Source organism: Parambassis ranga, chromosome 22 (assembly GCF_900634625.1).
Source record: "Parambassis ranga chromosome 22, fParRan2.1, whole genome shotgun sequence".
Classification (NCBI taxonomy): Eukaryota; Metazoa; Chordata; class Actinopteri; family Ambassidae; genus Parambassis; species Parambassis ranga.
This window is the reverse complement of record NC_041042.1, coordinates 8,288,650-8,310,332: the sequence shown is the minus strand read 5'-3', so window position 1 is coordinate 8,310,332 and position 21,683 is coordinate 8,288,650. Positions and strand designations below refer to the sequence as shown.

The 21,683-nt window shown below is 43.6% G+C and overlaps 1 protein-coding gene across 14 annotated transcripts in view; it reads left to right on the top strand.

Moving 5' to 3' along the window:
- esrrb (estrogen-related receptor beta) overlaps positions 1 to 21,683 on the top strand; it is a 42,098-nt gene that overhangs the window by 7,402 nt on the left and 13,013 nt on the right. For 2 of the 14 annotated variants that reach the window (XM_028395691.1, XM_028395689.1), the window contains exons 2-6: positions 313 to 381; positions 8,634 to 9,043; positions 14,079 to 14,204; positions 19,845 to 20,027; positions 20,419 to 20,580. In XM_028395691.1, the coding sequence (XP_028251492.1) occupies positions 313 to 381; positions 8,634 to 9,043; positions 14,079 to 14,204; positions 19,845 to 20,027; positions 20,419 to 20,580 (950 nt within the window). Of the gene's footprint in view, positions 1 to 312; positions 382 to 4,363; positions 4,407 to 8,429; positions 8,477 to 8,633; positions 9,044 to 14,078; positions 14,205 to 19,844; positions 20,028 to 20,418; positions 20,581 to 21,683 lie in introns of those variants that run through there. The other 12 variants (XM_028395696.1, XM_028395690.1, XM_028395695.1 and 9 more) reach the window with 9 other exon arrangements.

The following is a 21,683-nucleotide window of genomic DNA, read 5'->3' as shown; positions in this document are numbered from 1 at the left end:
AGCAGCCGTGCACAGACACTATCCAGATGGGATCAGCTTACGGTAATTTGGTTTCAGAATACATTACCAGAAGAGGCTCCTGGCCGAGAATGGCCACCCCGCTATGAGCCAGGAGCTGGTGGCCTGTGTAGCTGCAGCGTGCAGCCCGGCCATCCCACCTGTCCCACCCTCCTCATCACCCAGAGTTTTTAGGAGGTGATGGGGTGTGTGCATATTTTTTTTTTTTCAAAAAGATATTTTAAAAATTAAAACTGATGTGCCTGAAGTTCAGTGTGTTGCCCGATTCTAAATACTTCCTTCTTGTACCAACAGGGCTTTGTTGTCCAATTCATTAGAGAGATTCCTGAATCCACTGGCCACGAGGGAGCCCTCTCATTTCTGGTACCTAGTATTATTACTTTCACTGTAAATCTGTCAGTCAGCTCAGGCTGAGCGGGGGGGTGGGGGGGGGGCATGTTGTCCCTCTTCAGGCCAGGTTGCAGAGTGTCTTGGCACTCTCAGGATGTTCACTGTGCTGCAGTTCCAGAGGTATTTGGGTTCATAGTTGTTAATGCTTAGGCAGGCTTTTGGGGAGCTGCCACATGAAGCACAATCTTTCGCTGCTTAGAAAAGCATACACTAGGACTCTTTACTCATGTTATTTTAAAATCTCTGTAAATGTAGCCCTATTAATGTTCAATAGAAATACACATAGTATGAGCCTCTCTACAGAATTATGTTTATATCACTAGGATGACCTTAGTGTTATAATAAGATGCTACCTGCTGTTAGGCCTTTACACCTCTTGGTGACTACCCTAGCAAAGCCTTTTTGGCTCTTATGCAGCATCCACCTACACAGAAATCACCAACCGTCACTACATGCGTGTCTTCCGAATTCTGGTCCACGGTAACCTTGGACACCTCCACCGCAGTGTGAGAATCTGTTTAAAAATAACCAGATCCATTAGTCTAGAAGGATAATGCTAGCCTATGTGGGCTCTCATGCCCTTGTGGCAGCAGAGTGCTATCACTGACACAGTGCGTCAGCACTTCTTCCTGTTGCTCTAACGTTGAAGGGCTCCTCTTCATTTACACACACGTACATGCATGCACATATATGCGAGCATGCATACACACAGCGAAACAAAGAAGTTTGACAAAAATACCTGTGTCAAGAAAAGAGCTGTTAACAGTGTTAGTTGAGTATTTTAGTTGTTAGAAGAAAACAAGAAAAAGTTTGCTGTTTGAATGATGTGACTGTTAGAATGTGGGTGACATCTTACATTCAGTAATTCACACTTGGTTAGAAGATGTGATGTAAGGTGGGTAACTATATGGGTGTTTATCAGTGAAGGCTATTGGTATTGAGCGGTCAGCTGTTTGAAGGTTATGTTTCGGAGCAGTAATTGAAATGCAAAATAACATTAGGATCGATGGTTAGCTTTGTTTATTTATGAAATCAATATTGAAACCGTCCGTCACAGTAGCAGCTCTGATTCCCACTGACAGCTTCACCAAGTTGTCTGTGTGCGGCCTGGGTGAGCCTTGCAAATAAAAACACAGGCACTGTTTTTTTTTTTTGTCATCACTCTTTGGAAAGCTGCGTGCAAATGTTTTTAGGCTCAAGAAAGCTCGGGGGCATGGCACCCACAACATTTAAAACTGTTAAATAAAAAGACAAATGCACTGTGTGAGGGTGTGTAGTGTTGTTTTGGATGTGTCTATGACAGATAGAGGGGAGTACTACTATCAGCCAGATTTGCCTAGGGGAGGTAGATGGGACCAATAACCAGCCATTAGCAGGGGAGTGTTCAAAAAGCCTGACATTATTGACCTAATTTCTCTGGGCTGTCATATTTTGACCTAATAAGATTTTTTTTTGCCTCTATCACAGAGAGTGAAACAAATGTAAATGACGAAGTATATGCTGTGTTGTCAATATTTAAATAAATAAATAAATATTTAGCAGGTAAAAATTCAAGTTTTGCATAAGTTTGACAAGACAGCCGATCCACATTTTTCATGCTTATTGTAATTAATTCTTGAAACTGCATGTGCTTTCTAAAGTCAGAATCATCCTTGTCTTTTTTCCCTTTATCTCGTTGCAGATGGCCCGCATTAACCTTTACAGTAATTCTGACATGATATTAGAAATTAAACAGCAATTCAATCTGACATCACATATGTGTGTGTTGGCCTGTGTGTGTGCGTGTTGCTCCTTTTTTTTTTTTTTTTTTTTTTTTACTTCCTGTCAGATAATACGACGTGTGTATTTGTTGGCCAGAAAACATGTTCACATTAAAATGTCTCCTTATGAGACCTGCTCTGCAGCGCTAAGTGCGATCAAATGGTCACACTGGAGTGGCTGGTTGTTGAACCCACTCTGAGCGGCCTTCCCCTGTGATGTACATCGTCGACGGGTCAAACACTGCGTTGCGTGTTTAGATTTGCCCTGCCCTGAATGAAACGCATTAATTCAAGAAATATCCCCAAAGTTTAATTATTCCTGAATGGCGTGGTGGTGGACACTGCCATATAAATCAGTTTAGGCCCACCCGCCTTTTTATTACCAGCACTATTTATGGAGAATGTGTGGCAGCTGGTTGAGATGAGCCTGTAAAAAAAAAAAAAAAGCTAGAGGCTATTGCTATGACTGTGATGACTGCTGTGGCGTGTGACAGTCATAACAATCTGACTCAGTTCAGTTTGAATTGCGTGTTTTAAACATACTGGATGAATGTGTTTGTATCATGCATGTCATTTTAATCTGCTGATTACACACCAACTGTGAGCCTTTGCAAACATTGACACATCTGATTGTGCTTAAATCATTTCCTGATAAACCTGCTAATTTCAGCCTGATCGTTTTTTGCCTCATACTGTGTACCTGTGTTTGTGTATGCATGTGATTTTGTTTATATTTAGTTCTTCTTCCGATCAAGAGGATAATTTATAGTGGATGCAGGATTGGCTCTTTGTTTTAGGCAGGTAGAGTTTCCTCCTAAACAAGGACGGCCTATCAGAAGAAGATTAATGAAGTAATTTCATGCATGGCTCTATGCCTCCGTCCCCCTGTATGCACAGCGACTGTGTCTAAACCTGTGATTTACATTGGACTGTGTTAAATAGCCTTAACCCTTCATAATAATGTTTTTTTTGTGACACACAAATACACATCAACAAAACATGGAATATCCCTCACCTTTCTTACAGTTTCACTGTCAGTTTCTTACTTTTTTATTATTATTCTGGGACAAAAGAAGAAAAAAGTAGCTTTTAATGATTGATGATGGAGCAGCATAATGGATAACCACTATGATTCATTGATAACTGTAACATGATTAAAAAAATCATATTGCAAACATTCATTTAGGATAATCTGTTTCTAAAATAGACCAGAGGTGTGTTTATGTAGAGTTTTACAGCAAACAAAGCAGAACAAAACAGATTATAATATGAGATTAACTGACATTTGCAGTAGAGGAAGAATTCACCCATGTACTGTGATATTAGCGCTGGTGTATCAGTAACGTATCACCATGCACCAGGTTGTGTCTTATGTCATTACCCACACCAGCCTTCTTGTGACAAGCTTTTGCGGGAACTGCCGTTAAAGGGTCATTTTAACCAGTGGACTATAATTACTTTTTTGTAGTTATCAAGAGCTATTGTAAATGTATGTTGTTAAATTATACCATGACTGTGCCACATAATGGATGTAATGAAAACTAATCTTTTCTAATGAAAAGGCAGAATTAGAAATTTGATCCCAAATGTACAGCGAGGCAGCCTGGAATTATCCCTGAACTTCTTTTTTACATACAGTATGATGAGCTGTCCAATCCCAGAGAGAGCATCTCCACCGGGTCCACACGTCAGATTGTTAACTCCTTGTTCTCCATAGTTGGAAGTTTAGACAGCAGGCAATGCTCTCACTTCCCCCACCCACACGCACACACACACACACACACACACTGACGCTAGCTCTATCATTAGCCAGTTGCTTTCCTCAACATCCTGAAATCAGCCCCTTATAAGAACAGGATCTGCCCAGTGCGGCCCAGACAGTTTACGTCAGACAAACAGCAGCGCCTGTATCACAAGAGGCCCTCTCTTTCCTGCCAGCAGCATCTCTAGAACAGGAAGGAGTGGGGAGGGGGGATCAATAGATGTGATCTGCTTCTTGGCCAGCTCTATCTTGTGGTGCCGCTGGAGCATTGGGCTCATGTTGTCGTAGTGGAGTGAGCTCATGGCTTTATAAAGACTACAGTAACATCGCTGTGAAGCGGCTAAATATAATCCTCTGCAGGAGACTGAAAAAAACTTAATTGCCTAGGCCGCAAAGCAACATGGTCCCCCCAAGTGGTAACCCTGCACTAGCCCCTAGCCTACTGACTATTGATCCGGGGCCCTCGCTCCCCATCGGTACGATAAACACAGCTTTCTCTGTCTCCTCTCTCTCTTCCCCTCATGTATCTCCTTGCTTACTTTGCCCTCTTTCCTGTTTTTCTGTCTCCTCGACTTCCCTTTTGTTTGCCTCCATAGATCTGCACATAATAAATCTCTGTCAGCTTCTCCTGAGTGTCTGGCATATCTGTAAATAAAGAGGCCCCTCCCATCTCTTCAGGTCCACCCCCTCCTCTCAGTCCTCTCTCTGCTAGCGCAGGACTAATGAATGAGAAACTCCAAAATTAGGGGCCTCTCCCTCATAGATTAGAATGGGTCCCTATGGAGTCCCGGGATTGGCTCCAACCAAACCACGGCCATCAACCGACCCCCCCCCATATTTCCATCTTTCATATTCTGGCTGCACCACAAACACATACTCAGACATATGAGCACACAAGCCCCTGCTACACGCACACACACTTACATACATTGCCCCAAGAGTCTTTTAGCCCCTTATTCCCCTGATGGTCATTAACCTGGAGCCAGTTAGACAGAGAGGCACACTCTATATTTCAGCTAAGTGTGTTTTGGAATCTCCATTCCCTTTCCTTTCTCCCAAGGGCCACACCAACCCTTCCATGAGCCCCAGTCCTTTTTCATTTACATTTTCCCCCGTGAGAGAACACATACTGAGCACCCTTGGTGGTGTACCAACTTTAATATTTCTGTGACTGTTGTGGGGCCCTGTACATTTTGACCATGTCCCAAATATGAGTCTGTGGCAGTGTGTGCCGGAGCAGTAAAAAGTGGCAGTGGCCCCTGGAGGAGGGGTCGGCGTGGCAGCTGCCGGTGGGTCTTGGCTGTGGTGGGGAGGCTGAGCCGGGCTGAGAGGAGGTCTGTCAGGAGCTAATTGAGTTCGTCCTACCAGCGCTGACTCTGGGGCCAGTGGCTTATCAGGCCACATCGCCTGGGGGTCTCGAGACAGATCTGCCCCTACTGGGGCATCTGATATCACCATCACCCTGCCTTCAGATGTCAACCCCCACCACCAACCCTTTCCCCTTCACTTAGCCAGTCTGATCAGGTAGCAGGGATGTGACACTCTGGGATGAGGTGAACAAATGTTATAAAATGGTGTTTTTGGCATCTGGTGGCCTTGAGAGTGAAAAGGACGTGAGGAATTTAGTCACCGTTTGAGTTGATAGCCCCGGTATGTTCTGCACACTGGTGATTTGTACATTTGAGAGTGCTGTAGTCACACAGAGACCAGCGGACGATGTCAGTACGGGCAGGAAGCTCTCAGCACGAATACTTACAAATTGGCTCAATTAGATTCTGAATGTTCTGCGTGCTTTTACACAGTGTCATCCGGTGTTCCAAAATTTCGCTTGCACGCGAAGGAAGTGTTGAGACATGAGCAATGAGAGTTCTGCGTTTCTACTCTCGGAAGTCGAGGAACAGTGAGTGTGAGACGTGCCGCCAGATCATTAGGCCAGCTAATCCTGGTCACAGCAGCACCAGTGGAATGATATTAAGGATCTGAAATGCTGTTAGGAGGGCCAGGTGGAATCAGATTAAAACCAAACTGCGCAGTGTGCGTTTGCAGGCCCATAGCCTACTACTCAGCATGAATTTTGATCGGTACAAAGGGAACAAAAGGAGGAGAACAGAGAGAGAAAAAGAGAGAGGGGAGATACTATGTCTTAGACAAGCGCTGCTCCTTTGAGCAGCCAGGCAGCAGAATTTGAAAATGCTCTTACCTTGAGGAAGGAAGGAAGAACTATAGATTTTACAGCATCAAGTCTCCGATAGTTCAGCAGACCCTTTCTTGCCTGCTCCGTCTGTGTAGCACACAAGCTAATTAGCACCTGCCCCACATATTGAATTATTTATTAGTACTATTGCTGCTGTCAAACTATTTAATGTTCATAATTCATTTTCCCACACAATTGTATTTATAGATTTAAATTGGACCTGTCCCCTCAGAGATTACGAATATTTATAGAAATATTTTAGACTGTTTGATTAATACACCAGGTTCAAGTGGTTAGTATTCCCTCAGTATCATTAATCAATATATGCAGGCTTGTTAAAAACATAAGCATAGCAGTGGTATAATGTGTCATAGCAGAATGAGTTAAGGGGATTCTAGCCAGCACATTTATTATAAATGACCACATTGAGCTGGAGGGGAAACAGTTAAGACACTTATGCAATTATGCTAAGTGTCACCCTGAAGGTGGCCTTTGAACCGGGGTTAAGCTTACTCTGAATTTGTGAAATAAAAGCTAAATGGAGCCATCTCGTGCTCCTACGTTTTAATATATAGCCTTTAATAAGCCAAGTGCAGGTGCCCTATCGCACAGGTGCACATATCCATCTGAAACAGAGAGCATAAAGCAGATGAACACAGAGCTGTGCATTAATTTATGGGGATGCAATCTGCATTAATTATCAAGAGCAGCAAGTTGTATTTTAGAAAGGCATGAAAAGGATCCACTTTTTCTGTTTCTGCAAGGACGTGAAAGAGTGCAGGTGGATCTGAGCAACCATCCACAACGCAATCACTAACATCACAAGTATAGCACGCATTTGTTTTTAAATTAAGAGTCGGTGAAAGAAATAAAGTGTAAATTGGACAGCAGATTGGGGGCTGTTTTATATAGTGAAGACTTTATATAGCAAGAAGAATTCCACTAGTGCTCAGGCAAAGGGCTTATTCCACAAGGTCAACGGTTTTAACAGGGGGCATTTTTTATTATTTATTTTAGCAGTTAACCTTTTTGTGAATTTCCAGAAGTGGTAGGCACCTGGAGCTTCGATGAATATACATGACAGCAGGGAGGGAAACCCGGGAATGAGATTTAATTTGACACGCTGACCCCCATCTCCACGGGCCCAGGAAGCCAGGGTGAGAAAATAAGGTTGACCCACTGACCCCTGGGCCTGAACCCCTCCGTCACCCATCCTCACAATTAAATCAGCCTCTGAGAGCAAGAAGCAGTCTGGCCGTCCAATAGGGGACATTGAAGCGAGGGCGTCTCATTTCGTCTCAAGTGCTCTGAGACAAATAGCTGTTGTCCAATCAGAGAGACAAGACCCAAGTGGGAAAAATCCCCCTCGCCATGTGCTGACGCTAAACTGACATGTCAAATATGTAAACATTGCCATTAGTTGGCAATATGCTAATGGATCTAATGTGCTAAAACACAACTTGGGCTGTCTAGCTGCCACTCACTGGGAACCCCTGAATCCAAATTTGCATAAGTCATGCAAGGCTCAATTTTGTTAATGCAGGCAAGTGCAGCTGACCTTTCACCTCTTCCATGGTACCTAATGCAAAGGGGTGTGTGTGTATGTTAGTGTGAGACCTCGCCTTGACCCTAGGAGGTTACTGTGTCTACACGGTGTCCCCAGTACATTGAGTTATTCATCTCCTTCTCCAGCTCACCCTTTCAATTCACTTGGAAAAATGAGTTGAGCCTTTCCAGGCTAAGTTTTCCCCCTCTGTTGCTCTTTCAGTGCAATTTCAAGTTAAAGGTTATAGAGCAGGACTGAAATAGATTTATATGGGCAAGGAAGGCTTCAGAGTGCATTTTGTGGCCACAGCCAAAAGACTGCACTTTAGTCTGCACACGTTACAGCATCAGATTGCATGTACTCCAAAATACAGTTATTAGGCAGACAGTGAAAAAGTCAATATCTTGCCATCATGTTTCCTTTTGGTTGACTGCTGACTCAAGGAGACAGGCCAAGGTCCACTGTGCTCTCTAAACTATGGAGATGCCCCCACCCTGATGTGCTTTGTGTGTGCGTGTGTGCGTGTGTGTTATTTGAGTGCTCGCTCTTTCTGTCTCTCATTCTCTTTCACTTTCGCTTTCTTTTTGTCTGCGTGCTTGTATCATGTGTACAGCTGTGTATAGATGTGTGTGTTACAGTTGTGTGTATTTGTCCTGTGAAGCACTTTAGCAGCTGCCATAGTGTGAGGCTAATTAAGCACTTAGCATCCTCCCCGTGGTTCAGTGGTTTATGGGGAATGTTAGGACACAGTGGAGTAGAGGACAAACTATGGTATATAGACAATACATACAAATATAAGAGTAAGAGTAAGTAGCAATGGATTGTCTAAAGAAAATAGCTTTTATGCTGTAATTGTCTGTACTAAATAAATTTTGAATCTGATATCTTCTTTAGACATTTAATGCTTGATGAGACTCATTGCTAACTTCTTGCTAATCATCTCCACCTATCTGTTTCCCAAAGGCTGCTGAATAGAATGGCCGCTGATGACCGGCATCTACCCTCTAGCTGTGGGTCCTACATCAAGACGGAGCCGTCCAGTCCCTCCTCGGTCATCGACACAGTCAGCCACCACAGCCCCAGTGGCAACTCAGACGCCAGCGGTGGCTATGTCAGTGCCATGAACAGCCACTCAAACGGCCTGGACTCACCACCTATGTTCACCCCCAGCGGGCTCGGGGCCGGCACCTGCCGCAAGCGCTATGACGACTGCTCCAGCACCATCATGGAGGACTCGTCCATAAAGTGCGAATACATGTTGAACTCCCTTCCCAAGAGGCTGTGCCTGGTCTGTGGAGATATAGCCTCGGGGTATCACTATGGCGTAGCCTCTTGTGAGGCCTGCAAAGCCTTTTTTAAAAGGACAATACAAGGTATTTTTCTCCACTCACCTTCCCCCCACCCTGCAAACACTCAATACAAGTTATTTCATCCAATGTCGCTGCGTCACAAACATACCCTCCATACAAGACACCTTTGGCCTCACAGCAACTTTGAAACATACTCAGATTAAGCAATTCACTATGTAAAAACTCACTGGAGTGTGGAAGATGTTTTATTTTCCTCCTGAGACATGCAGCAGAAAAAACCTTTTTAACATATGAAAATGTGCCATACTATGAAAACCTTTTTAGTCCTTGTAAAATATCTATGCATTTTTCAAATATTGGAAAAAAAACCAGAAGACCATTTTGACATGGGACAGACAACTAGTGAGATTATGATGACCTAATCTGTCACGGTTGGTGGAGTATGGTGGACATGACATCATCACTCAGAGGTCAGATTTGGTGAACTGCAGGGGCTGTTTGCCCAGATGCCTTGTGGGGGCTTAGAGATCATACTTTATTATTCTTGTCCTGTTTTGTGTGTGTGTGTCAGGGGACTAGGGTGCGATTGGCTATCTGCAGCCATGATGTATCACAGCTTCTCATTAGAGAGGCAATGAAAGGCCCCCCACTGTGAAACTGTGCGCTCTGCTCCAGATTAATCAGGAGGATGAAGATATTGTTGAGCCTAAAAAAAATCTGCACAACAGGCACAGCTGCCCAGGACTAAGCTCTGCCTGCTTAGCAGTGAGCAACATTCAGTGGAAAACCAAATAAAATAGGTGAAGTGAACCAGCAGGTTTGGATGCGGAAAAATGAGACGATTAAAAGTAGCAAAAAAAATAGGGATTTGATCTTTTTGCTGAATGAGTGTGACATCTTTCAGCCAATGTTTTTAGCAAATTTTCAGCAGCAGGCATTATATGTAGAGCTGGCTGTCTGTCTTGATGCTAGGTGTTGATTTTGGACCTTACAGCCCTATCAGCTTTAGACAGTCTATGTACCTTTTGCAGGCAAACAAAAGCATTAGGCCAAATCCTCCTGTTTACCCATGCTGCCATCGGCAATCCTGTCTATTGACAAAAGATGAACATTTTCTCTCAAGTAACATAAATGTGGCTTTTGTCCCGTCACTAAAAGTACACTGACGGCAACACAATGGAACAGAAAAGAGGCATCAGGAAAGAAAGAGACGTCTTAAGTGGAGCAATGGCCCAAACAATTAAGAGCAAGGTACATGGAGAAAAAAAATGAAAGCTCCTCTTTTTTCCCCCCTCACTTTGCATTGTCGATTTGAAATCCCTCTCTTTCTCTTCTTGGAGGGCTGCCTGTAATGGAGCTAATCTGCCGTCGTTTGTCCAAGCCACAGGAGTTTTGTCAATAACAATCAGCGTTTGGAAAGTGTAATTAAGGCCGAGGCTTTTCATTAGGAAGAAGGGAGGGGGCCGTCTCCAGGGATGGGCATGCCAATTAGAAACTCAGGCACGCGTCGCCGGGTAATTTCAGGGAAAGGAGGAGAAAAAAACCCAGGACTTCTTTAGATTGGAGAGGGACCCTGCTGCTCTTTCAGAGGAGAGGAGGAGAGGCTTAATGGCATAATAATCAGACAAGGGTCCCAGGCAGAGAAGGCAGGAGGACGGAGGGACTTTTTGGGGGAGGTGAAAGCCTTCCGAAATGATAAAAGAAACACATGCTGGATTGCTAGAGGAAAATGGAGGCAGTAAATGGCAGGATGTAGAGCCCTTGAAAGAATGAGAGGGTGCCGTTGATGAGAACTGATTAATTAAAGGAATAACGAGGCAGTCAAGGGTGGAGTGTGAGACGGCCCTCTCTAATGAGAAGAAAACAAAGGAGCTGTCTTTCCCAGCCCTTTATCACATTGTTCTATAACACTTCGGGCACACATGCGAAGTTAATGTTAACCATGCGCATGACAATTTCTTTATCACCTTGTGCTCACCTTGTGTAACTGTATGCTATTGTGATACAGCCACGTATTTCTATATTTCTTAACGAGTGTACACACTTACTCTATGAATCTACTTCCTCTTCCCCTCTGGCCTCTCCACTGCCTTAGCGGATGCCGCAGCCTTTTCAACAAAAGCGGATGGCAAATCCATCTTCTGTCACCTATTCATTCACTGAAAAGCCCCTTGAACTCATACGTGGAGATAGTTGCATTAGTCAAGGCCAGACCAAATTAATGTCAACCTGGATCTCCATCCATCCCAGAAATACCCCTGTTCTCATTGCTCCCTAATCATCCCGCCATCCCTGCACCTCACGTGCTCCACCAATCAAAAACATAAATGTCTTATTGAACCGTGTTTTCTTCCCATTTTGAACCCAAGTGTAAAATTGCTTGAAAACCAACTGAACTCAGTGGCCCTCTTTTTATATGAAGTAATAGACCTTGACAGTAAGCCTGTAAAAGTCAGTTTAGATTTTGATGAGAAATACCTGCCATTTTACTGTAATTTACTTACAAGACCTGACTTTCCCCTCTGTGCCCTGGCATGGGTCCTGAAAAGCCATAAAATAGATTGAGACAGATACTTATCAAGACAAGAAGGAGGGAAATCTTTTTCTTCTCCCTTCACTCTGTAATGTTATTGGTAACCATGCCATAACCTCTCCAAAGAGGGATAAACCAGAGCATGGCCTTCAGGTTAAAGGGGTTCCCGCCGGCGAGCTTTATCTTTGAAAGTGAAACTTAGCACACTGTTACATTATGGATTTATTGTTATCATTTGTTTTTTGAGTCTCTTAATGTGTCCTTTAAGGTAAGTTAGTTGATTCTAGTATACCTTAAAAAGATGATGAGGTAGAGAAGTTGTAAAGCTTCTATTAATATCTAAACAAATGTAATTAAATAGCTAAATAACTAAATAACTAGTATTAGTAAACCTTTCAATTCCAGATTTATTTTATAATTAATTGTAACAATTACTATGATATTTTGTGTATATTTTAAATGACAAGTTCGACACATGTCACAATGGATATTGTGTATATTGTAAATTTAATATATTTCCAATCTTGTATTTTAATGCTTGGTCACAAGGCTACACTTTTGTTTGCGTTTGGATGATGGATTGTGCCTGTTGCATTAACATTTCATGAGGATTATGAGTGAGTGTGTTGTGATTTTACATCAGCTCAGAGGCATTAGACGTGATATGAAGTAGGACTTTAGTGAGACTGTATGTAGACTGAAACTGAAACACTCCCTGTTCTAAATATAAACCAAACGTAGGGATGAAAAATTAGTTAATCCACCCATCACTCTGCATTGAGCTATAAGAAGCCCCCTCTGACAGAAGATCAGAGGGACAGGGAGCTTGACAGGACAGGTGGACGCAGTAGCACAGCACTTTGTGTGCATGTCTGTGTGTTTTTGTTTCTGGTATGTGTGTGTGTGAGATATCAAAGGGCTAACTAAGTTAGCCATCAGGTGTGGTGTGTGCACGTGGCAACCTAGAGAAAAGGAAGGGAGAGGAGGAGAGCAACATGACCACACACTAAGCAAATCATCCCCACTCTCCAGGTCGACACTGCACAATGAGGCTTTGCAAACAAACCTGCAACACGGCACATATGTTTTATGATTTTTTTTAAAGATAATATTTTGCATGAAAATTACACCTGATTGGTTAGTGTATAATAGAAACAAACACAAAAAACACCCTGCAGAATTAACTCCTGCGCAGGGTGGCACTGATTGCCTCCTCGCAGCTTATTGGAAATGGATAGGATTATTATGGTCTGCTTCTGCTATGACAACAGAGAAAACAGGCAGAGGAAAGACAATCAGAGCTCATCAGCCACTTCCCTCACACCTTTATTTACCCCAATCCCAAAGAGATGAGGAGAATTAGCATAATGATTTCTAACCCAGATATAAGGAGGAATTTCTAATTATTTATAACATCTTGGGACCCTCCACTTGATCTGTCCAATAATGTTAACATAATTGCATAAGTTGTCAAAGGCTGTTGGAGGGCTAGTGGAGGAACGCCAGTGGAATATTACACAGCTTTCTGTACGGAAGTGTGTGGTGAGGGTCAGAGCTGCGGAGCAGCTACAGGATGTTGGGATGCAATCTTAATGTGTCTGAGTGAATGTTGAAAGCATGTTCACTGTTGATTATTTAAATATATTTTAATGTATGAGCCGAAACATATGTATTATGGATTACAGTTATTCAGTTAGATTTAACATCATTCAACCATTTCAACTAAAAAAAGACATCAACACAATGTTAAAGAAAAGTTTAGAAAAATATCAATGTCAAAAGCTTTAAAGATAAAAGCCCACTCAAGATGAGGATAATTCGTATTCCCAGGCTTTGAGCAACCATTACACTGCAACCCTTTATTGAAAACCCCCGAATACAGTGAAAATGTAGGGAATCAGGCAGTCGCAGAGGAATTGCCTCACATATCCTGCCCTTTCTATTGTTAATGCTAGAGTAGAGCAGAACCGGCTCTTTTATTGTGCAGCAATGAAACTCTTTTTTCATTGCTCCATCCTGGAATCAGACGCTGCAGTTGAATAATGCATAAGGGTCTTGCCTGTACACTATGTAAATAGTCAACAATAGCAACAGTGGTAACAACAGGTTTGGGTCTGCAGGAGTATTATGTAAAGTGGTCAGAGGCAGTGTGTCTGGCTCTCTAGCCAGCTATTGAAGCAGTGGCAGGACCCTCTGAGCGCAGTGGGACACAGGCTGCACCCGGGGCCCGGAGCGGACACGCACAGAATTAATGAGGCCAATTTAGTGTTGGACCAGAGTGGCATCCACTGAACGGTCCTGAAGGACTATTGTGGCTTCCCCTCCAAACCCCACCCTCTACCCCTGCCCTTTACCCTTTACCTCCTCCTCTCCCCTTGTACCCCAGAGCTGGAAGATACTAGAAGGTGTACATGAGTACATAGAATGAACAAGGGCTCATGCTTGCATGAAAATGATAGATATTTAATATTATTTTCACGGTAGTAGCGTGTGCTGGTCACAAGCGCTTTTGAAAATGATGGCATTTTGTTGGTCCTAACCTGTCGTTTTTATTCTTCTCCTCAGGTAACATAGAATACAGCTGTCCTGCCACAAATGAATGTGAGATCACAAAACGGAGACGCAAATCATGTCAGGCTTGTCGCTTCATGAAATGCCTCAAAGTGGGGATGCTCAAAGAAGGTAAGAAGAGTAAGAACATTTTTATTATTCTTACACCCACACATACACATACAGCACACAGATATCGGCATATAAAACACATTTACAGAACAAACAAAACCCCTGTGTATCCGATCAATGGAACACTTCAGCGTCACACGCTTGTTTTGTTAAGTCCCACATAGCTCTGGCAATGACACTCACAGTATTTTTCTTGTACCAGCAATGCCTACAACTAAGTGAGCCAACACAACAGTTCCCAGCCCCCTGTCCTCCCCCTACTAACACAGCAGTAAATAATGTGCAGTTGAGCTGGGGACAGAAATATGCTGAATAGGTTGGTCCCGCCGTCTGAGTAATAGAAATGTAACAGTATTCCACTTGGAAAGGCTCAGGCTGGGTCCCTGAGCACACACTTGCCACGGTCTCAGCTCTCCCCGGCATATTGATCCACTAAATGTTTTCCGAACATCTCAGCTCTCTTCCTGTGGATGGTTTTTTAAAGTCACGCCAGCAGGGAATTCAGTGACAATTAAACATGCTTCCGATGGATTTGTCTGGCTGGGTTTCTCTCCCCCTCCCTATTGTCACTGACTGAGCCCCCTGAGACCCCCAAGCCTTGGCTGCACTTCCAAGGGAGGCACCTATCAGCTCCCCATTGCATGTGGGAATACATTCTCACCTGCCTTGCTGTCTCTTTCTCACTTGTTGGTTACTCAAAAAAGAAAAAAAGTCTTATGAATAATGGTGTTTTTATTTTGTTTTCCTCAAGTGCTGATGTCACTCAGATATGTTGAGCAAAGTCTGACCGCCCCTCAGTGGCATAAATACTCTGCTAGATAAAAGCTCTGATAAGTGAAATTCTGCAAACACTTTGACTTTTAAATTCTCCGTCAAGCGCTTTGAAATACATATATATTTCACCTTTATCCCTCACATTATTCTCCCATTGGAGCGTGGGATTTATAGATGCATACAGTCGCCACCTGAAGCCAGAGTCATAGCTCGCATGGATCCCCACACAGTAACAGAATCCCCTGGACTGCATGCAGCCAGATAAAGCCTCAGTGCCAGAAAGACAGAGTAATCGCATTACTATCTGATGAAAAATTTATGCCAATATATCATCTTGGAGAATAAGAGACTACAAAAATATGTAGCCGTGGCTATAAATGAATGACCAGTGTCAGGTCAGAGTAAAAAGAGTGTAAAACTCAAATATGCAGACTCTGGCTAAGCCTGAGGTTCTAATGCACTCTTCTGTGTGTTCAGCACATTCCCAGAATAAGAGTGGCTCTCCTCTTTTACATAGTGGCTGTCATCACCACACTGCAGCTATTGTCATAGTCTGATTAAGGGCTTGTGCAGGTGTTATCATAGATCCCCTTCCAATGACTGATTCTTGTCACAATAAAATGTATTAAACATACGATCAGCAGGGAGATGTGAAGTGCATTTTTGCTTAAGCTCCATCTCGGGGCCCAGCATTTTAAAGTGTCACCAAGACTAAATGGAAAGAAAGACACACGTGGTGGGTGTCCACTGTAAGCTCTATGAAGCTGTCGGCTCAACGCCATGCTCGGTCTCAGGATGTGGAGATGGCCACCACACATGTGACTGAGGTTGCCACTTACTTTCATTACTGCAGAAAGGTCACATTGTGTGTCCATGGAAAAATCACCTAATTATAACTTTACAGCTCCAACAAAGTACAGTGCTGCCCCCCAAAGAACCAGACCAAGTACTGACTCTCAATATAAAAACAACAATATAAGAGAGTATTCGAGGAAATTAAGGTTGGATATTTCTGTTTCTACTCTGGAGTTCATTTGATATCGGTATCTTATGGTGGACCACAGAAGCCAGAGTTTGCGCTTTTATCTCTGAACGTTCAGTAAGAGGTTTAAGGAAAATGGTCTGTGAAGATCAGCAGTCCGATTACAGGAGACCTGCTTAAACCCTGTGTTGAGTCGCTGTACTTTTCCCTTGACTGTATAAAGGAGGAAGTGATCAATAGAAGAATCAAATGTCAGGGGCAACAGGTTTTTCCTCTGATCAATGGAAACGGATCAGAGCTTAGAGCAAGAGAGAAGACAAGATAGTATTGAGAGATTACATTGACATCATTCAGTGGCAGTTGCTCTCTGCACTCACTTCCTTTCTCTCTCACTCGCTCACACATAGATGTCTCCACATGCTTGGAAGTACATGCTCAACCAAGTGTGTATATTTTTATCTTCAGCATTGACCAAAGACAATAGCTTTTTGTTCCATTGTCTTCACGTTGTAATAGTGTTGTGTGTACCCTGTCTTAGTGTAATAGTCGTGAACATTTGCTGAACAAAGGAGTAGAGTGTGTCTGCACTGATATACAATACACCACTCATTGTTCAGAGACTGGCATGTAAAGAGAAGCCACAGCATCCACATACAGAACATACAGATCATACTCAAGCCACACTTCACTCACGTGTATAGAAATATTAAATATCAAGTGTGTGCCAGTAAGACAATCTGCTTCCGATATGGACTAATGGCAAAAGTCAAAAATGGATGTTTCTGTACGTAAAATGTTTCCACTGTAATTTAGAATCTCAAGTGTGACTTAAGTGCCATTTAGTCTTTTCAATTAGCAGCAGGAGCGAGATGTCAGCTCACCAGGGATATTGTAGCTAACCTGTAAATGGAGTATGTGACGAGGGTGTCAGTATGGTAGCCTCTGGGGTCAGCAGATGAGGAAGGGGTGGGGGTGGGGGGGGCAGTGCGTGACAATTTTTCCGCTACCCTCGCTCATCACCACTCGTGATTAAAAATGCTGCAACACACTTACAAGCATGCAAAGCTGGCAACAGGGGCCCTTTGAAATAGTGCTGACGGCAGTTTAGCGGGGCGGCTTCCTTGAAAGGCAAGGTTCACCATGCCTTGCCATGTGGCCTTCTGATTTTCCCAGCTAAAATAGGGTCCGCCTAAGCCCCCCTTGGCATTGCCAACCATCCCAGACATCCTGACACTTTCCCCAGGGAGAGACACCCAGAACAGGTGAGGGACCCAAAATAAGGGCCCCTACCATGGCTGGCCACACAAAGTGAGTGAAGACAGGCCCTTTTGTAGGAGTGTGCTTGGTAGGGGATTATTATTGTTTTTGGAGAGAAAGAAGAGCCCTAGGTCAGCTGGCCCCAGCCCCCACCTCGAGGCCTGCGCTAATCCGTGCACAAATGCCAGCCGCCTTGGCCAAAAGCCCCCTCCCTGAGAACCCCTCTTTGAAGAGATGATACCCGAGCTCACCCGCTGCTACCCTCTCTGCACTGTGTAAAACCATAAAACAGTGAGATGACTTTGGATGAGGTAGTACTCAAGTCTCTTTGCACATTTATAACACACCTACTGTTTACTCTGGAGGGAGCACAACAGACCAGTCCGAGTCAGACCACTTAAAGCGTCGGGTGCCACCAAAGGGACACATGAACCTTACAAAGGCCCCTATAAAGTCCTGGCTATAGCACCGGATCGCATGAGTGAATGAATCTGTCTAGCTGCTCTTAATCACTCTCTCTTCCTCTCTGCCTGTGTCTGGCCCTGTTGGACAGTAAAATGAGACAGGTTAGTGCCAAGCTTTAATTCCTGTCAGCATCTGTTAATTATGGCCAGGACTGTTTTAATTAAAAGAGGCACCCATCTACCTTCATCGCTGGCTTTATTCTGGCTGACACAGCCACATGACTCAACTGGCAGAAAGGGACATGGAGAGCAGAAGCAGAGCCACCTGGCAGAGGCCGAGCTCACCGGGAGAGAGCCGGAAGAAACTGTAGAAAGTGGTGACATCACGTTTGACAATGAGAGGAATTTTCCATGCCTACAATAATAACATCTCAGCTGAAGTGGAAAGTCTTTAAGCCCTTAAACCCAAGTATCAAATGGAAGATGTTTGAAGACTAATCAGCACCACCAAAATCAGTGCCTTGATATGATGCACATAGAAATGAAATTGTGTATCAGTGTGTGTGTGCAGGTAGTTGCCATCAGATGATTCCCTGGTTCCTGCTGGGAAGGATGAGGCTCTGCTGGGAATTGGGGGTAATTAGGTTAGTAGGTTGTCAGTGTCAGGAAATTGAAAGACAATCCTAATCAGATTTGTGTTTCTAGGGAATCAAATAATTTATATAAGTAGACGAAATCTCTATTCCACAGTTACATGATAATACAGTTTGCTGGACCCCCACCCCTTTTAAATTCATTGAGGTGGGGGCTGTAGAGCCATAAGATAAGTGGTGAAATCAAGAAGATATTTTGCATAAACCTCCTTTTGTCAAATGAAGGCCACCGCTTCTATCTGACATCATCTAAATTTCCTTTCCCCCCTCTTTCACTGAGCGACCTCCAATCACTGTGCATGGGATACATCCAAACTCATCCTCTCCAAGAGCACTTGCTGATGGGCAAATTGTATTAGGCTCATTTGCAGTGGCCACACAATGCCCAGGTTTGACACCATCCTCGCTGTTATAAAGTGATGAAATCATCAAGGAAGTGCTCTGACTGCGGGTGCTGTTCGCTCAGAGGACGCCGGACGCTGACAAATTAACTCCTCCTCCACCACAAGCATTTCATTGAGCCTTTTCTCATCCAACCTTTAGTATTAAATTTGTTTGTGGGGGGGGTGCATTATGCATACTAGGTAAATTGAAGGGATTCTCCCTCTTGACAGGATTAAGATATCAGGCTCGGACGGTAGCAGTGACATGCTATTCCAAATATAGGGGTGCAGGATATAAATGTTTGGATACAATTACATTAAATAACCAAATACCTGCCTGGTGGTATCAAATGAATAGAAGAGCATAGATGAAATATGTTAACAATGTGGAAAATTAATAGAATAGAAAAGACATCCGAATGGAAGCATCCTTATCAAATAATGAGATAATAAATAACTTATGTTATGATGAGGCTGGCTTGACATTTACAGTATCAGTATGGAACCTGGCCCCCTAGGTGTGGCTGGGGGTGATAAGGCCTCAATGCTACTCCTGTGAAAGAGGGGTGAAATAAGGGTCTTTTATGAGAAAGCAATACCTAGTTATCTATCTGCAGTATGACAGTGGATGCTTTGTACATTGTATGTGTGTCTCTTGTAGGGCTGGTAAAGTTTCTGTTTCTGGATATTGAAGAGTGCACACCTGAGCTAACACACACACACACAGGCACACAGGCAAGTAGCTGGCAGCTAATTAGTATTCAGTCTGCCTCACCCCAAAAGCTAAATAATTAGAGGGCCAGTCTGTGAGATCATTGACCCTGCGTTAAATATTCATATGTTTAGACCTGCTCTGGGCTCAGCTGTGTCACAGTAGACCAGCCAGGCATGGACCACATATGGGACGGGAGCCGCGCCTCTGACACATCCACACACACACACATACACTGGACACACATTTATGCAGTCCTTTCATATTGCTTACATGCATGCTGGAAGCTGCTCACAATGCTGCTTTACCACATGATCTAATACATAAAATGTCAGACTATCATTCCTCCAGTGTGATAGATTGAGATTTTTTTCAGTATCTTTGTTGACCTAGTTAATTTCTTGTATTAAATATCCCTTGAATTCCAATCTTAGAGAGAATACACTCTCTTCATCTCATGTCCCCTTGTCTTCTTTTACCCCAGGGGTTCGTCTGGACCGTGTGCGAGGGGGCAGACAGAAATACAAGCGGAGGTTGGACACAGAAAACAACCCGTACCTGGGCTTGACGCTCCCCCCTCCCACCAAAAAGCCTCGTGAGTACTGCTCCGTCACTAGCCCATTGTCTCCCTCCTCCGTCGCCCCTCCTCTGCCAGGCCAGCAAGCAGGTAAAACTGAGGCAAAATTCTAGGCCAGACTTCATGTTCTCCTGTCTCTGCCATGTTTGGACAGTTCATTGGAGGGAAATATAGGCCATGTGTTGTTCCAGTCAGAGCTGAACTGTGATAAGTCTCTGAACAGATGACCGATATTAAACAGCACCTGAATGCTTGAGGACACTAGTGGCTCACACATTTTCTTTAAACATTTCACTTGAATTCATTCTCTATTATTTTCCTTAATAAAAAAAGAGAAACGGTCAAAGGGAGACCACTATTCTACTGTTTTTATCATGTTTATCTGTGCTGTGCATCTTTGTACCTCTGTGAGCTTTGCCGAGATATGACCTTTGACCCCTGCTTTTCTTTGACATCCCCTCCCTTCCTCCTCTATTCTCAGTCACAAAGATAGTGTCTCACCTGTTGGTGGCTGAGCCAGAGAAGATCTATGCCATGCCTGACCCCACCATGCCGGAGAGCGACATCAAGGCTCTAACCACGCTGTGCGACCTGGCTGACCGCGAGCTGGTGGTCATCATTGGCTGGGCCAAACACATCCCAGGTAAGAAGGGAGAAAAAATTCTCCTCTTTTCTTTTTTACTGTATTTTTTTTCGCCTTTCATTTTCCTTTGTCCGCTGTCTCACACACAAAAAAAAATAAACATGCGCCCACACGTAGATAATTAATGACAGCAGCTCATACAGCCTCTGGGTGTGTGGAGGATTGAGAGGGTGCAAAATGGACATAGCTGTGCAGGAAACAAATCAATAGAGTGCATCTAAAATCCCTGCATTGAATGGAGAGGGGGACACAGACCCGATGCCAATGTATGTTGTAATCACCAGGGAGATTTAGAGCAAAGTTGGGGACCTGCCCAATCAAACAAGACATCATATCACGCACAGACACACACATGAATGCACACAAGTGCAAGCACACACACCCACACACGCATTGAATTATTGATGGGCATAATCATGTTTCTTCCTTGGCTCATAGACGTTCTGATAGACGAGGTGTTAGGTTATAAGAGGCTGTTAAATTAAGGATACACTGCCTCACGTCAGCACAGATTTTGCTTCCTTCAAGAGTTTTCTGATTTTGACAGAGAACACATTGTTTAGCAGCTATTTTTTATTTCTTTATTTTATTTTATTTTTTGCAACGGAGGCAGATTCTCCTTGATCTTTTGCTTGACCCCCATAACTTTATAACATTACGGTGCTGTAGACATGGAGGGGTAGCAAACTAAATGAATGTGTCCCTCAGCGGCAACTCCATAACCTCTTCTTCTCATCACCATAACTTGGACAGGATCATAGCTGTCAGCATGCAGGAAATGTGCAGCACACACTGACGCAAGCGTGCAAATACACACACACACACAGCCTGCCTCACTCTCACTCATAGAAACACACATACTTTTGGGCATTCTTTGGTTTTTCAGCAGTTAAATTAGGGGATACATTTACATACAAATTAATAGATTCGGAGGTTTTATTTATTTTTAGTGTTGTGAAGTGGACTCCAACTGACCTCAGGCAGGTGCATTTTGTACTGAAAAGGTATTAGAGTGCTTCTCAGAAGGAGGGGTATTAATCAGGTACAGATCTGATAGTAAGGAGATTAGAGATGGATATGCTCCCAGCCCCTGGCCTCAGCTC